Source organism: Castor canadensis, chromosome 2 (genome assembly GCF_047511655.1).
Source record: "Castor canadensis chromosome 2, mCasCan1.hap1v2, whole genome shotgun sequence".
Lineage (NCBI taxonomy): Eukaryota > Metazoa > Chordata > Mammalia > Rodentia > Castoridae > Castor > Castor canadensis.
Genome location: NC_133387.1, coordinates 64,268,417 through 64,286,746, shown reverse-complemented (window position 1 = coordinate 64,286,746; position 18,330 = coordinate 64,268,417). Strand labels below are relative to the sequence as shown.

The 18,330-nt window shown below is 32.6% G+C and overlaps 1 protein-coding gene and 1 non-coding gene across 5 annotated transcripts in view; one reads left to right on the top strand and one right to left on the bottom strand.

The window, feature by feature from the left end:
• Positions 1 to 18,330, top strand: part of Ptpn12 (protein tyrosine phosphatase non-receptor type 12) — a 79,972-nt gene that overhangs the window by 35,221 nt on the left and 26,421 nt on the right. For 3 of the 4 annotated variants that reach the window (XM_074064901.1, XM_074064899.1, XM_074064902.1), the window contains exons 3-9: positions 2,364 to 2,440; positions 4,314 to 4,409; positions 5,662 to 5,700; positions 8,923 to 8,994; positions 11,931 to 11,990; positions 14,183 to 14,325; positions 17,933 to 17,999. In XM_074064901.1, the coding sequence (XP_073921002.1) occupies positions 2,364 to 2,440; positions 4,314 to 4,409; positions 5,662 to 5,700; positions 8,923 to 8,994; positions 11,931 to 11,990; positions 14,183 to 14,325; positions 17,933 to 17,999 (554 nt within the window). The remainder of the gene's footprint in view (positions 1 to 2,363; positions 2,441 to 4,313; positions 4,410 to 5,661; positions 5,701 to 8,922; positions 8,995 to 11,930; positions 11,991 to 14,182; positions 14,326 to 17,932; positions 18,000 to 18,330) is intronic. The other variant, XM_074064900.1, reaches the window with a different exon arrangement.
• Positions 6,144 to 6,215, bottom strand: Trnai-aau (transfer RNA isoleucine (anticodon AAU)). The gene has a single exon. It is a non-coding gene; the product is annotated as a tRNA-Ile (tRNA).

The window sequence follows — 18,330 nt, the reverse complement described above, 5'->3', positions numbered from 1 at the left end:
TTATTGGAGCTAGGTAATGGATATACAAGGGTTCATTATACTATTCTCTTCTGTACATGCTTAATTGTTTTCATCTCAGAAAAAATAAAATTTGTAACCTTCCTGAAGCCAGTCTGGCATGTACACAGCCAGTCTTAACTATCATTTTGGAATCACTATTCCCACTTGGACTCATAGTCACCAGATATATTTAACAGAAAGGCAGTAAATACTTACCAGTAATATTTACTGGCAAACCAGTTATTATAACTCCCTGTGAGATACTTTGAATAGAGATTAATATGTCATATAAATAAAAGTAATTTACTGGACACCTTATTACTCTTACATGGTAAGAGAAAGTTTCATGATTTAACCATCATCATCCTAACTACTGAATATTCGATTCTTATTTATAAGAAGCAGTATTTTTTGTCTATATATCCCATTCCAGATGACATAAAAAAGGAGGTCATGTAGAGCAAACAAAATAAATGACAGAGCATTAATAAGCATTTTTTCTCCTGGAAGTATGGTGAGAAGTGACTTATATGTCTCTTCCTAAAAATTTCCAAGAAGATTCCACCAATAATAACTAAATCAGCAGAATGGGACCTTAGTACTTTTGTATAAGATTTTGAAAAATAAGTTATTTATTGTAGTTGTCCTTTAAGAGTTCACTAGGGCTAGGTATTGGTGGCTCATGCCTATAATCCTAGCTACTTGGGAGGTAGAGATCAGAAGGATTATGGTTTGAAGCAAGCCTGCACAAGTGGTTCTTGAGACCTCCGCCTCTCAAAAAACTCTGTCACAAAAACAGGCTGGAGGAAGAGAAAAGAAAGAGTTCACTAGGACCATGTCTGTTACCATTTCTGTATTTCTCATTTTGTATGTTAAATGCCTTTAATGTTGAATGTCCATGTATTGGAAGGAGCTATAATGGCATCTTACAAGTTATCTGTTAGGGTCCTTTCTAATGTAAAGAAAATTAATATTAGATAGATTTCATCTCAAAGTATCCCCTTCCCTCCATATGTTTATATATTTATTAACTACAGAGGAAAAGATAGTAACTTTATGGTGGTGCCTCCAGCTGAGACCATATTAATCAAATGACTAAGGTTAACACCACAAGAGTATGATGTATGGACATCATAACTCTTCCTTCCCCCTTGCCTCAAACACACACACCTTGATGAAAAGATGAACCAACATTCTCTAATATTCTTACCAAAAATGCCTAGCCTCCTTCCAACCACAAGGAAAAATCAGAGAAACCTACATAAATCGAAGATGAAGGGGAAATAAAAACTAAATATAATGTGGGATCCTTGAAAAAAAAATGATATTAGAAAAAAATTTTGTATGGTTTATTTAATAATTCTACAATAGCAATAATTTTGTGGTTTTGATAATACTAAGATGTTAACATTAAAGAATGCTCAATGAGAGATATTTGGGAACTCATACTGTTTTTGCAGTTTTTGTATAAGTCTAAAATTGGTCCTAAATAAAAAGTTTTAAAAGTCAACACAAACTAGAAAAAACTATCTGCACTGTCTACCATAGAGGTCTGATTTTCTCTTTTTATGTAGATTTCATAGAAATAAGTAGGAAAAGGTAGACATGGAAAACTAGGCAAAGGTGATAAATAAGCAGTTTATGGAAAAAGAAATATAAATAACCAATACCTATATGAAAACATGTGCAACCATTTGTATCATTCAGAAAATGCAAATCAAAGTAAGATATCATCTGTGGAATTGAAGGGCAAAAGGAAGGCTTACTTTTCATTTTATATTTTTCTTACAGGTTTAATTTTTTTTTAAATCATGCACATATTTCTTTTACTTGAAAAATAAAAATTAAAAAGAAATACATGAAGTTCCACAATGCCTAAGAATAATCAGTTTGGGTAGGTGCATTATTGAGCATATTTTACATATGTTAATTTGTTATATGTGCTCTCGAGAAGTATAAAAGTTAGATTTCCTAATGAGAATTTAGGCAACTGAGTTTGTATATTAGTACTTAATTGTCTTATTAGTCACCTGGTGTGCTGGTTAAAAACTGCAGAGGCTTCAATCCTCAACTGTGCTTTATTAAATCTGGACTGATAACCAAGAATTTGTATTTTAAGGGAGTTTCAGAGATAATTCTGAGCAACTTTAATATACTTCTTTATATCACAGGTTTTTATTTTTCTTTAAGATTCATTTTATTTTCTGTCAGCATAATGTTAGAAATTACCCTGCCTTCATTTTCATTAACTTTTTTTTAAAGCAAATATTCCTAGTCGTCTTCTTAACCTTACTTACTCATCATTAGAAAATACCTGAGTGCCAACTAGATGAAATTTATAAAATCTTTTCTTTTTCTTGAAGTTGATCACAGCCGAGTTAAGTTGACTTTAAAGACCCCTTCTCAAGATTCAGACTATATCAATGCAAATTTTATTAAGGTATGTATCAGTCAATGGTAAGGGGTGGGTGGTTTTTTTTTTTTTTTTTTGTCGGTGGGGGCATACTTAATGTCTTCCTACATCCCAGTTTCATTAAAACTTTTCACATTGCCTAAACATGGTATCAGCAGCAAAAGAAACAAGAATGAAGCTTTTCTTCTAGCCTCCTTATCCATAAAATAAATAGTTTTAGCTTGGTGGGTTTTTTTTGATAGCAGACAGTTCTCTGTTTTGTTTCTTCTTTTATATTAAAGGCTTATAAACACTACCTGTTGGGAGAGAAATGGCCCAAACAATGTGTGCACATATGAATAAATGAGTAAAAAAACCACTACCTATTACTAAATCAGCTTGTAAACCATACCTGAGTTCACATATACAAATATTCTTGGTTATTCCTAGTTGTTGAACCATACATAATGTTACCAGATTATTTCAGAAATGCTACACAAAATTCTTAGACTTGTTCCTTGAGTGTAACCATATTTAAAGTAAGGCTATAATTATCAAAACCAAGAAATTAACATAAATATAACTACTATATTATATAATTAGGAATTACAGACCTTATACAGATTTCATCAGTTTTCCCATTTATGGCTCCTTTTTGTACTAAAATCCATCCCAGGACCCATTTTTCCCTTCTTACAATTTTTATTAGCATATATTAGTCATGCACAGGGATTTCATTGTGACATTTATATATATGCTTATAATGTATGTTAATTTAGATTCACCCCTCCATCATTCAGCCTCATTCTCTCTCTCCCCTATTTTGTTTTTGGATCTTTTTAGTTATTTTACACAACATCCATTTTTTTTTATTTCCTTTATTCATATGTGCATACAATGATTGGGTCATTACTGCCCCCTTCCCTCTGCCCCCTCCCTCTCGCCCCACCCCCTCGCTTCCAAGCAGATACTGTTTTTCCCTTATCTCTAATTTTGTTGAAGAGAGAATATAAACATTAATAAGGAGGACCAGGGGGTTTTGCTAGTTGAGGTAAGGATAGCTATATAGGGAGAGTACTAGCTTTGCTTCCATGTACATGTGTTACTTTCTAAATTGGACATCCATACTTTAATAAGGGATTTTTTTGATAAAAATGTTATGTAGGAAGAATTTAAGTGGTATAATTAATATTGTCTGTCAACATTGAACAGTCATGGTTTCAAATAAAATTTTCAACAAAGTCTTTTATTATAGTTGTAGTAAAACCCAAAATTAATAGATTAAGAAAAAACTAGTAAGTCATTTGTTTCAGCTGTTGTCAATGTTCAGATTCTTTCATATGAACATACATTAAAAGTTATAGTTTTAAATTGTTCTTAATGACACTGATTTATTGAATCCTTCAGTTATGTGCCAATGTTATTGTTTTAGACAGCTGTCCTATTTGATGCATTTTTAAATCTATTTCAAATCAATAAAGTAGATACTCAGTAAACTTTTAAGTTGGATAAATAACTGAAGAAGCCATGGAGGAAAGTAGCTAAGAAATTACTATTAAGTAGTTTTAGTATTACGTTTAGAATTAAACTATGCTTTGTATTTCTGTTATAGTTAGTTCCATTTACTAGGAATTAGGTCTTTTCATTTTAATTCTTAGGTAAATAAATTTTAGTGAGTATAAAGTGATCCTTAACTACCATACAGCATATATAATAAACACACAAAAGTAGTAACAGTTTTCAAAAGTTGAAATGAATGTGTACGTTTTTGCCATGTGTTTATGTACTATGAAAGAAAAGTTATTTAGAAATGTTTTAGATAAAAATTTTATTACTAATAAAATTTGAAGGCTTAAAATTTTGCTTATGAAATATTTTTGATAATCATAGTAAATGTGAAATTTACTTTTAACCATTTTAGGGTGTCTATGGGCCAAAAGCATATGTGGCAACACAAGGACCTTTAGCAAATACAGTAATAGATTTTTGGAGGATGATATGGGAGTACAATGTTGTAGTAAGTAATTTTCTTTTCATAATACATTTTGAGAAGTATTGAAGTAATAACATAGGATGTTTTAAATAAGGAAAGGTTTTTTGGTCTTTTTAGCTATCGTGTGTTTAATTATAACTAATGTTTACAAAAAAGTCAAACTGATTTCTAGAATGTGTCTCATTAAACTCTTACAAACTAGGCTAAATATTTTAAGAAGAGAGTGTGATAATAGTTTAAATCTTGTCCGAAGGGCTGAGGGCATGGCACAATTGGTAGAGTGTCTAGTAAGCAAAAGGTCCTGAGTTCAAACCCTGTAGCGCGCGCACACACACACACACACACACACACACACACACACATCTTAAGGCAGTGACTAATGAACTACCAAACAACTTCAAAAGTGTGAAAAATGATTGCTTTTGTAGATCAATAAAATACTTAATAGTGTAGTCATGTTCTTTAGCTTTTTCCGTTCATAGACCTTTTTGAGTCCCTCTTAGGAAAATATATGTAAGTACACAACTATAAACTGTTAAAGTGAAAGAGAATTTGCAGGACCTACATGTACCTCCCCACCCCAAAATAAAGCTGATTCCATTGGAAGCATATCAAACTAATTAGTATTTTAGTTCCTTCTCTCTTGGATAAAGGAAAATAGTGTGCCTTTAGGTTTGGAAGCAAGGAAATAAGTGAAAAATAAGGTGGATTGAGATGGATAATGGTTTGATAAAACAATTATAGTGAACTGTTAACGACAGATTATAGATTATGACTGTACAGTGTTTATTGTAAAATTCTTTGAACTCATCTCTAAGGTTCGATGTTTCCATTGTAAAATGTTGAGGAGGAAGCAGCTAGAGTAACTTTTATGTTTAAAGAAAGTGTTATATTTAATGCTGTCAAACGTTAGATAATTTTGTTAAATATATTCAAAATAATTGGTATTTGATAAAAAGTACTATTAGGCAAATATCCTAAAATGGGATTTTAATATAATTTCAAAAGTCAGAAGTACATTTAAGATTCACTGAATTTAATTCATACTAAGGAAATCAAGTTAATTGAAGTCAGTTTATTTTCTTGCTGTCTATGTAGCTCTCGTTTGTAAGGTATAACTTTGATAGCTTCTTTAACTTACACTTTTAATGTTAAAGCTACTTCTTTTAGAGAGACATGATAAAAAGTAATTCTTTGAAATTTGTATTTTATTTTAAAAGTAAAATTGTGTTTAACTGATAGATTCTTTATTCCACTCCCCGGCACCTCTTTTTAGATCATTGTAATGGCCTGTCGAGAATTTGAGATGGGAAGGGTATGTATATCTCTTGACATTTTGTTCCTAGGAATAGATATTTCTGGTCTTTTATTTAATCTGAGCCCAAGTAGTTAAAATTTCCATACTTCTACTTTTTTTTTTGTTTTGTTTTGCTGTAACTTCTATTTGACAGAAGAAGTAAAAGTCTCTAAAGCACATTAACTTTTTTCTTACATTTCATAAGTACATTTTATGACATTTAAAATAATTATGTATTATACTTAATATTCTTCAAATATTTAATGATGTAAGTAGAACATAATTTATGGACTAGAGAGTCATTTTAAACTAGTAATTGAGCAAATAAAAATGTGTTCACATAATTCTGATTGTCAACAACTTGTAGCTTGACATTCTAATTAAATCTCTTTGCGAACACTGCTATGTGCATACTATCTTCAAAGCTCCGAGGAGAAAATTTCTTCATTGGTTTTGTTGTTTGGCAGTGCTGGGGATTGAACCCAGGGCCTCATGCACATTAGGCAAACATTCTACCAGTGAACTACATTGCCCCCTTGGCCTTGATTTTTTTTTTAACTGATGCTATATATATATATATGCATGTATGTATGTATATGTGTGTGTGTGTATACATATATATACATACATGTATATATATATACATATATACACAAGTGAGATAAGATTCAAACCATTATGATGTCTGCAGCTTCTGTTCTGAAGTCTTCCTTGTTGGAAGTGGTGATATATTTATAAAGAACAAATTTATGAAAATATAAATAATGTAGTGACTTTATCTAAGCTTACAAAATACAAAAATTGAAGAATTAAGTAATCTATTTTGTGTTAGCAGTATATACTTAAGTACTATTATTAGGAAATTTAAATTTTACACATGTAATGTTCTTTTAAGTTACTGTTAAGGTTTAGAATATTTCTTTGTTCTACTAATGAGCTCATGTTGTGTGTCAATAGTAATAATGTTTTATGAAAAGTTAGGTTATATTGACAGTAACTTTTTGATGTTATATTAAGAGTAAAACTTTTTTGAAGCTAAAAGTTTCGTGATATATATTGTTTTGTTAGTATATGAAGAATCCCTTGGGCTGAGGGTTTAGCCCAGGGGTATAGAAGTTGGCAAGTATGCACAAACTGCTGGGTTTGATCCACAGCACTTCCCTCCCTCCCCACCAAAAAAAAAAAAAAAAAAAAAATTCCTTATCTGAAATAGTTGGGACCAGAAGCGTTTCAAATTTTAGAATAATTGCATAGACTTGACAATTGAGTACCCCTAATCTGAAATCAATAATGCTTCAGATTAGTAATGCTGCAAAATCTAAAACTTTTGCACAGTCTTGATGCTCAGAAATTTCAAAACATTTCATGTTTCAGATTTTTGAGTTACGGATGCTCAATTTGTAGTAGAGTGAGGCTGAGTTAGGACCTATGAATTTATTTGATAATCTTGACTTTGATTGTGACTTTGAATGTGACCTAATGAAAGGAACATAGATGATGAAATTGGACAAAACTACCCTCTATTAGCATTTTGGCCATGCTGCTGCCTACTGTTCCTTCTAATCTTCAGTTTTCTTTGTTTCTGAAGTGAATATCTGTCCTGCAGAATTAGAGATTATGCATTTATATTATTTAAACACAGTTTTTGGCATCACTTGTTACTTTTTTTGTACATGGACTATAAATACATATAATCGTTATTTACTGCTTTTATCTGAATAAGGGACATGTTATTCATAGCTTTCAATTCTTACCTAAATTAATCTCATATAATTTGTTTCTTGTTTTATTCAAAATATTAAAATTGCCAAGTAGAAGACCAAAATATCAAAAGCAAAAACAAAGCCCTCAAAATTTCTATCAGGTTTGCAGATTATCTGTGGTTTTAAGCCTAAATATTAGTATTTACTCTAAACTGACACACCAGACAGTTCTACTTCTTATGCTGTGTGAGCATTCTTGTCAGTTTATGGCTCATCTCAGCATTTAAGAAATAATATCATTTACTGTTCTTTGGAACTAGGAGAATTTAATCAGAAACTCATGAAGTACAGTTACATAGGAACAAGAAGTTCTGGTGTGTCGTACATTCGGATGACTAAATAATGTACCATATATTTCAAAAAGCTTGAAGAAAGAATTTTGAAAATTTTTATTATGAAGAACTGATAAATATTTGAGGAGACTGATGTTTAGCCTGATTGAAACATTTTACAACGTATACATGTGTTGAGATATAATAATACACTATTAATGTGTATAATTTTTATATTTTATGTGTCAGTTAAAAATTAAGAGAATAAAGAAATTTTCATTGCCAAAAGTCTTTATTTTAAGCTAGTTGGTCAGTTATAGGCTTTCATTATATTGGGTCTTGACAAAAATTACATATTTCCTAGCATCTGAATTACTTGTATCTTCTATTATGATAGGCTTTTCATTAACTTACATAGTTTTCTGAAATGGCAAAGCTTAATTATTAGAAGTCAATGAAAGCAGTTTAAAATTAGAAGGTAAAAGGGGAGACTGATTACACTTTATAGTATGAAATAAAATTAGATAGTTAAAAGAATGCTGGGTTTGAGGCATGGCTCAAGAATGCAAGATCCAGAGTTCAAACTCCAGTACCACCAAAACAGAACAAATTATTACTTGTATGTGGTTTTTTTATATCACTAGAACATTTTGAAATGCTCTTAATTAGTACATGCAATAACTCTAAGATAGGACTTTTTATAAATAAAGAAACTACAGGTCAGTAAAATTAACTCTTGCAAAATTCTAATACCAAGTAAACCAAGTAGAATGCTCTTTCCACTATGTCATAGATATTACACTTAATAAAAATTAACCAGGTAACATAGAGATCTTCGTGTTATATTAAAACTTGCCTGAGACCCCTTTATACTGAATGGGCCTCCTTGTGCCCTGTGTTTTGTTAAATCAGTTTTTCTTTTCTGAAGAAGGATCTTTGGTTTGTTCTGTAGACTAAGCAGATGGCAGTAAACAGTTTATACACTTATGTTAAAAAGGTTCTTACGATGAAACTTGGACAGCACACAGTATCTTAGTTTTAACAAAAGTTGGGTTAAATCTTAGCTGTCTGAGTTTCTTGCCTACAGATGTCAGTTTTTCTGTTGGGGGAAGAATTAACAAGCTAAACCCTGGAACACAAAATATCTGTAAAATTTGAAGAAAAACTATCAAGTAGATTACTTACCAACTTTTTTTGGATAACAGAAAAAATGTGAGCGCTATTGGCCTTTGTACGGAGAAGACCCTATAATATTTGCACCATTTAAAATTTCTTGTGTAAGTACCTATTTTTATATTTATTATTTATTCAGAAAAATGGTATGCTAGATTGATAAACCGTTAAACCATTGTGATATGCACCTGAGTTGATACAAGCCATACATTCAATTCCATGTAAAACTGCACTTAACAATAAACCACTATTAACAATGTTTGTTTTTATATTTAGAAGCTTTGGAAATGATTTTTTATAAATGTATAATTTCCTTGTAGCTTGTGTTGGTTCTGTGTTAGCCTTTGTATGTCTGTTGACAATAGTTATTTATGTAAATGAGTAAATGACCAGGCACCTGTGGCTCTAACTACTTGGAGGGTCCAGTGTGAGGCCAGCCTGAGCAAATAGTTCCTGAGACTACATCTCCAAAATAACCAGAACAAAATGGGCTAGAGGTATGGCTCAAGCAATAGAGTGCCTGCTTTATAAGTGTGAAGCCCACATTTCAAACCCCAGTCCCACAAAAAAAGAGAGAGAGAGAGAGAGAGAGTAAATGGAGATCTGGCAAAGTGGCTCAGGTAGTAAAGAAAGAAGTAAAATGTAGGTTAGCTTAAGAACATTTTTCTTTAGGTGCCACATGATATTATGTTTCTTAATCACCTAAAAGAAATGTTTTATTAGCTAAACTTAGAAGGTATGAAAATTAAATAATTTCCCTGTTTAGTTAAGATGCTTAGATTAAAAAGAACCAATAGGGATTGTTTGTGTGTAAAGCTGTCTTATAAGAAATTGGCTCATGAAATTATGGAGGTTGGCAAGTCCAAAATCTGTAGGGTGGGGGGACCCACAAATGTCAGTGCTAGCTGGTGAAGTGGCTTAAGCAGTAAGAGTTCCTGCCTAGCAATTGTGAAGCCCTGAGCTCAAACCCCAGTGCAGCCTAAAAAGAAAAAAGGAAAGATATTAAAGATACTTTAAAAAAGAAAGGCAGTTTTGCAGTTATGGTCTAATGGCCAGCAGCTTAGAGACTCAGGAGAGCTCATGTTCACTTCTAGTCTGAAAACAGTCAATCGTAGAACCAGGAAGAGCTGATGTTGCAAATAGAGGGCGTCTATATGAAAATTCTCTTGCTTAGGGGAAACTGGTACTTTTGTCTATTTAGACCTTTAATTGATTGGATGTGGCCATTATAGAGGATAGTCTACTCAAAGTCACCAATTTAAATGTTCGTGTCATCCAAAACCACCCTCACAGAAATAGTCCGAATAATGTTTAACCAAATAAGTTGGCCTAGCCAAGTTGACATATAAAATTAACTATTACACTCCCCATCACAGAATTGTTTTTGACTTTGTGTTCTATGGTTAAGTGAAGTATAATTTTTACAGTTTTTTTAACTTGCCATTGGTGTATTTAAGAACTCCATAACGTTCAGGCTGGAGATGTAACTCGGTGGTAGAGTGCTTGCCTATCATATGCAAGGTTCTGGGTTTAATTCCCAGCACTGGGGAGAAAAAAACTCCATAATTTCATGATGTATTTGTGCTTTGTACTTCAGAATTCTTCTGATACATTTCTGAAGTCTAGTGCTTCCTAGATTGAAATAGAAAACGACTCAGGCTATATTAGGCTGTCTACTTTATAAATACAATGTGATTTTTGTAATGTTAGCCGTAATTTACAGTAGAACTCAGATTTAATGTGCAGGAAATAGTCTAAACTTGTGGACAGAATTAATCATTTGTGGGTTAAGTGTAAATTTTTTAAAAATCCTACTGCATGTCATGTTATTTGAGATGAATAATAACCAATACGCATCACATCGTCTACTTCAATGAAAAAAATATCCCTTTATCCAATACAGAAATTATTCCACAGTCTTAGGTCCTGAGAAAGTCCAGGGAACCTAGTTCTGTGCAGTTTGGTTGCAGTGATCACGGTGCTCAACATTGAATAGCAAAGCAGCTTAGTAACACCTGATTTGATTTGTTAATTTCAGGATTGATCCTTGTTGTAGAAGTAAAGTTTTTCTATGAAGGTTTCAAAATGAAAAGTAACTTGTATGTCTTGTTGTTTCATACAACTCAGGATTTATTATTGCTGATCTCACTGCAAATAGAAACCAGATTTATAAACAGAAAGCACATTAGTGAAAATAGTCATAGTGAGTGACTTGGCAGTTAATGTTTGAGACTGAGAAATCCCAGTCCTTTGTGGCTCTTTCTTGGTATAAGGATGAGGAAAAGGATAAAATGGTGATGGAAAGGGGAGGCCTGGCTAGCAGAAGCTCAATCCTGTGTTACTATAACTAACCACTTTGATTAGATGTTAGACCTCTTTTTTGGTCTGTTTGTTTGTTGTTTATTTTATAATTAGTACATTTACTTACATATTTGTTTGTTTTTGAGACAGGGTCTCACTGTGTAGCCTAGTCTGGCCTTACTTGGTATCTTCTTACCTAAGCCTCTCAAGTGCTAGGATTATAGGCATGTGGCACCATATCTGGCTCTATACTCCTTTTTGATAAAAGTAAAAACTTAACACTTTTAACATTTGAAATGCACAAAGTAAATTACCATAATTTTAAAAAAATTAAAGCAGGACAATAGTAAATATCAATTTTGTTAATAAAATAGCATACACTGTTCTTGACAATCGTTGTTCTAAACTATCTGTGGTTATAACTAACAAGGCCAAACCAATAATTTCTTAAAGACAAAGTGATATAGAGGGTCCTCTCTAGTTAGTATTTTGGCTAAACAACAGTAAGTGACTTTTAAAGTGGGTATGTTATCATAAACCATCATGGACTTCTGTCAAAAGACTATAAATAAAAGTAGATAAACAAATTAATGACTTTTAGAATGGTTGTTTTTATAATAGTCAAGTACATCCAGAATTTTAAGAGTGAATTTTAAATTATGGACTTTAAGTATTTTGTTTGTTGTTGTGTGTATGTTTTAATGTTTTCATTGATTCAAAAGTGTTTCTCTGTCCTTAGGAAGATGAACAAGCAAGAACAGACTACTTCATTAGGACACTCTTACTTGAATTTCAAAATGTAAGTACTTTCCATTCTAGACAATGTCTGAGAATAGTTTGAAGTTGACTTTTTTTCCCCCCCGTACTGGGGTTTAAACTCAGGATACCTTGAGCCACTCCACCATCCCTTTTTAGTTATGAGGTGTTTTTTTTTTTTTTGAGAATGGGTCTTATGCACTGTTTGCCCAGGCTGGCTTCGAACCACAAAGCTAGGATTACAGCTGTGAGACCATGGGTGCCAAGCATCAATTTGATTTTTTTTCCATTGTAGCAGGCACACTACATTTCTGCTGTTCCAACAGCCCTAGACCTTTTTTTTCTTTCTTTGAGACAGGATCTTGCTGTGAAGCTCAGGCTGGCCTTGAGCTTGAGATTCTTCTGTCTCAGTCTCCCAAGTGCTCTGAATGTAAGCCACTGTACCTGGCAGTTTTCAAAAGGTAGATATATAAGTAATATGCCATCTCACATGAAGAAATTAATATTTTTACTTGCATAAAATGAAATTCCAAGTGTATATGTTATTTTAATATCTTGAGCCTTATGCTGATCAAGTTGCATAATAAAATGTAATATAAATTTTAACTTACCTAGAACAACTTTCCCAAAATTTAACTTACTATGTATGGAATAATTATGTTTTCTTTGCTGCAAATATTTTTCTTCTATTGCAGTGAGCAGATTATAGTATTATTTACAGCTATTTCCACTTTTACTAGTTTACAGTTTTTAAGAAAGACATGTCATCCTCAAAGCTAAATCTTCATTTAGGGACTGGGTTGTAGCTCAGTGGTAGACTGCATTCCCCAGCACTGCAAGAAATAAAAACAAGTGTTCATTTAGATATGTATTATTTTTACTTCAGGCTGTTTACTTCAGTGTTTTAGAGCCATATAAAATGATAATTTTTCTAGGAAGGAATCAAAAAAGCTGGATGGACATTATAGAAATGTCAGCATCTTCCTCATATTATTTAAACAATTACAAATAATTCAGCTTGGTCATAAGGTACATCATTCTTTCCAAGAAATTTTTAAATATACTGACCTTACTTTTTATAAGCAGACATAGTTCCAGTACTCTTACTCCCTCCTGATTTAGTAAAGTCATTTATTACACTTTGCTTGCTACTTGTTCATCTATAAGAAGAAGGACCTTACTAAATTGTTATCAGACATACAGATGAAGATACAGGGCTTTAAGAAGTTAAATAGCACTGGCGGAATGGTTCAAGTGGTAAGAGTGCCTGCCTAGCAAGCATGAAGCCGAGTTCAAACCCCAGAGCCACCAAAAAAAAAAAAGTTAGATAGCTTACCTACTCAGTAAATGACAGAAGTAGAATTTGTTGTTTTGCCTGGATTCCTCTTTCTGTTAACACCTAGAATAAACATTCTCAGATTATTTTGAAGTGTCAGGATTCCTTTACATTCCTAAAAGTTACTGAGGCTCCCAGAGCATTTTTATGTACGTGGATTATACCTTTTCATATTTACTGTATTAAAATTAGAGCAGAGAATTTTTTAAAGACATTAATACACATTTATATATTATATATTCCATTAGTTGTTAAAGGAAAATGCAAATAACATCTTAATATTATTATTCTAAAAATACTTTAAAACTCAGAAGGTAAAGAGGTACCCAGATGATACACTGATGTATGTAATGAGATGAGTAGGTATGTTTGTTTCTAAGTTCTTTTTCATATTTTTAATATTTATTCTATTGGTCTTCTAATTATAATGAATTCTAACACCATGCTTATGATATGGTGTGTGGATTAAACAGTGTATGGAGTGTAATAGTTAAAGTGCACATTCTGGAGGTTAATACTACTTGGATTAGGTCCTGGATTTGTTACTTCTTGTAAAACATTAGGTGTCAAGGTCATGGCTCAAGTGGTAAAGTGCTTGTCTAGCAAGCAAGAGGCCCAGTATTGCCAAAAAAAAAAAAAGTTATTATCTTTCTGTTTCAGTTTCCTTACATGTAAAATGAAGATGGTATCAACATTACCTGCCTTGTGGTGATTAAAGAAATTATTACATAATGGAACCATTAGCATTACTACTGGGCCTATAGTAAATAGTCAATAAGTGCAGGCTATTTACTTGATTTTTTAAGGTAGTAGCTTAGAAATAATAACTAAATGAAATGTACAGCTTTAAATTTTGCAAATGTATTTTCACAATTATTGATTTTCTGGTTTTCATGAAGGAATCTCGTAGGCTCTATCAGTTTCATTACGTGAACTGGCCAGATCATGATGTTCCTTCTTCATTCGATTCTATTCTGGACATGATAAGCTTAATGAGGAAATACCAAGAACATGAAGATGTGCCTATTTGTATTCATTGCAGGTACAAAAGAATTTTCCAAAAGTATAGATATGGGACTTTTATTTAAATTTGATATTAAATTTTTTATTTCTCCATCAATACGATGATAATCCTAAACGTCTCCTAGCCTTGTTATAGTACACTTGAGACTGGAGCTTTATAAATCGATGCAATTTAATCGGGTTAAATGTTACATTAAAACATAGGATCATCTGTTTGAAAATGCTATTCACTTGATAAAAAGGTATACTTTAATTGTATAGTCTCATAGATGACCATCATACTGTCTTTAAAAATCAGTAGAACAAGCCAGGTGCTGGTGGCTAATACTTATAATCCTAGCTATTCAGGAGGCAGAGATCAGGAGTGTCGCAGTTTGAAGCCAGTGGGGGCAAACAATTCTCAAGACCCTCGAAAATATCCAACACAAAATAGTGCTGGCAGAGTGGCTTAGCTCAGGTGGTAGAGTGCCTGCCTAGCACAATTCAAGCTGGAGTTTGAATTCAGTATAGCAATATTCTCTTTATATTAATTAAAAACAAAAAAATTACAAGTAGGAGACTTATGTGGATAAAGATCTTAAGAACCAAATATTATTTTATGAACAGATTACTCTTTTTTCCTAAGGAAATTAAAGCTTATTTTAAACAATAAAATTATGGATTTTTCCAGATCAGTTTCCCTTCATTATGTAATAATGAAGGAATTTTCATGACTGATAATCACTGGCATGAGATTGTTTTAAATGCATATAGATATGCATAGATAAATTCTTACTGATCTAAATTACCATTGGCTTCAAGACACATCACTGGTTCAAATTGTAGAGCTGCCTAGCAAGCATGAGGCCCTAAGTTCAAAACTCACCACCAAAAAAAGGTATATCACTATTTTATATGCACTAAAATGGGAAATCACTGCAATGATAAGGGTTAAAGGTCATTTGTAAAAAGCCACTGAGATGGTGCAATATAGTTTAAAAGTGTGTTTTTGAAGTTATTTTTGTTTGGGCTGGCCTCGAACTTCCATTCTCCCAATCTCTGCTTCCCAAGGAGCTGTGATTACAGGTTTGAGGCACCATATACACCTGGGCTCTTTTTATTATCCAGTTCTTTTTTCCCCACTCACATGCTACTTGATCTGCTTAAAACGAAGAACAAGGAAGCTTTCCAATTGGAAGGAAGAAATCCTCTCAGGGAAGTTAAGAATGCATGGCCCATAGATCATAAACACCTGTATTCTTGGATCTTTAAATATTGCCAATCCTTTCTTCCCTATCCTATCTTACAACCTCTACTGCACTGGGCTTCCAGATGACAACCTCATAGAGCTCACTGTTGCTGTCCTTTCAGAAAGCTTTAACAAAGTAGTATATGGCTCCTTTTGGAGGACTTTTTTTTGTTAGTAGTAGTAGTAGTAGTAGTAGTAGTAGTAGTAGTAGTAGTAGTACTCAAGAACTCAGTAAGGAAATATAGTTAAGGAAAGATACTAAACAGTATACTAAACAGAAAAAATGTAAGAGCCACCTTAGCTTCACTGTCTTTAAGCTAAACATGTAGTGGCTATAGGAATGTTATGGAGAACACCCTTTTAAAAGGAAAGCACAAAATTAAATTGATGATTAAAATAATACTAAGCATTTGCAGTAACTTTGGAATATAGGTATCATTATAATGTAGGCAATACAGGCTATTTTGAAACCTAATCTTGGAATTTTATCACCTAAGTCAGTGTGTAGGTTTCCAAATAGTAAAAGCTACCTGAATACTGAGGCAGCTTTTCTGCTCAGAATTTATGTTAAGTAATTCAAAAGGCCTTACAGTCTTAGTGCTGATTTCACAAAATTGCTGTCAGTTCATCCCTCTAAGTTATTTGTATCTGCAGTCACATTTATCATCAAAACTAAATGAAGGAAGCACAAGCCTGTAATCCCAGTGCTTGAGAAACTGAGGTAGGAGGCCACTGAGTTCTGGGCCAGTCTGAGCTACATAGTGACCTTATCTCAGAAAAAGTTTTGGTTTTTTCCCCAGGCTTAATGGTTTACTGGTCGATTACTTAGAAGGTTAAAAAGATTTCCTTATTTCTTTTAGTGGAGATGGAAAATCAAACATAGGCGTTTTCCACAAACATCTTCCCCACCACCACAACTCTTTGTTTTTGTTTTTGTTTTTTTTAAGCAGGGTCTTGCTATCTTGGAACTCTACACAGCAAAGACTGACCTCAACTCATGATCCTTCTGCCTCTGCCTACCAAGTACCAGAATTAAAAGCATGTACCACCATACCATGCCTAGCCTGAATACAGTTTTCTTATTTGGTTGGTCTGGTTGCAGTGCCTGTAATTAGTAAAGTAAAAGGGCTGCTTTTTATTTATGGTCTAGGAAAGTGACTTGCTGGTGAAGATACAGGAATCAGCAAACAACTTGATCAATTAGAATAAAATTTTTTCAATAATTTTAATTCAGTGGTTAGTTGACTGGTTTAAAAGGAAAACTGTTAAATTAAAAGATAAAGAAATTGCCTTGACTTGACCTGTTTCACCAATTATTTGAAATTATTTCCTGTTCTGTTAGTTGTCTAATCAGTGAGTATAATTAATAAGGCCATTTTCAATAGAATGTTTTTTTAAATAGTCAAAATAATACATTAATTGTAATGACTTAGAAAACATATCCACAAAAGGAAAAAAATCTTTTTTCCATTCAGTAGGTCCACTAGTGATAACCATTGTTAAAACTAGTGTGTATGTAGTATTTTTGAAAAAAATATTTCCCCCATTTAATATAATATACTTTTTTTCTTTGTTTTTAAACATTGTCCAGGCCCCATTAGTTTAGAGGCTAAGAGCACATTCGTTGTCTTTGTTCTTTTGGTGAAATCACTGCTGGTGCTTAAATAAGTTCCTATGGCTTGAGAGCACTCTCTATCTTTCCTATACTTACTACAGGTTAAAATGATTTACTGTTTCTTCCTCTACCCTGAAACACAAGAGCCTTCTTGAACATAGAGTAATTCTGTCTCTAAAGGATATTGTTAATTTGATATGTTTGAACTTAGGGCCTTGAATTTACTAGGCAGGTACTCTAATACTTTAGCCATGCCCTCACCCTTTTTTCTTTAGTTATTTTTTGAATAGGGTCTTACATTTAGGGATGGGCTGACCTGGAATGCTTTCTGTGTAGCTGGGATGACAAGCATATGCCATCACTTTTGGCTTTTATTGGATGAGATGGGATCTCATAAACTTTTTGTTCAGATTGGCCTGAAATCACAGGCTTTCTAATCTCCCCCTTTTGAGTAGTTGGGACTGTAGTTATGAGTCACCATGCCTGGCCTAGATAGGGTTTTCTGAGGTAGAATTATTAGACTTCCAAGTAAAGGCTGACAGGTATTCTGCATCATTTACTCTTGAAAATTCCTTAAATTTTAAAGATAAAAATACTAACATTGAAGATGATGCCATGGACACACTTTTAAGTTACATTTTGTTTACTAAATAAGTAGAATTTTGTCACATTTCGTAAATGATTTTTTTTTTGCTTCTGAATGCTAATATGTCCATCCATACTTATTTTATAGTTGTTTAATCACAAAAATCAAATTGTCTTTCTCAAACTTTATATCCTTAGTGCAGGCTGTGGAAGAACAGGTGCCATTTGTGCCATAGATTATACGTGGAATTTACTAAAAGCTGGGGTAAGAATAATTTTTATGTAGTATTATATCCAGTTTATTTATTGTGATTTTCAAATTTAATATTAATTGCAGTAAATTATAGAATATGTTTTATTATACATATTTTTCAGAGTAGTTTTACAATGTAAGATATAAAGGTAGTGAAAAGGTATTAATTGCGTATTGTCTTCAGATTATGTGGTAGACAATAGGATGAGTATTGTTCTGGGTGAATGAATGCCTGCATTAGGGATGTAAACTGTACATTTTACTTTGCCTGACAGAGAATCTTCATTGCCTTTTATATTCTTCGTGTAAGTGTATTATATTTAGTAAATATTTATACCTGTAA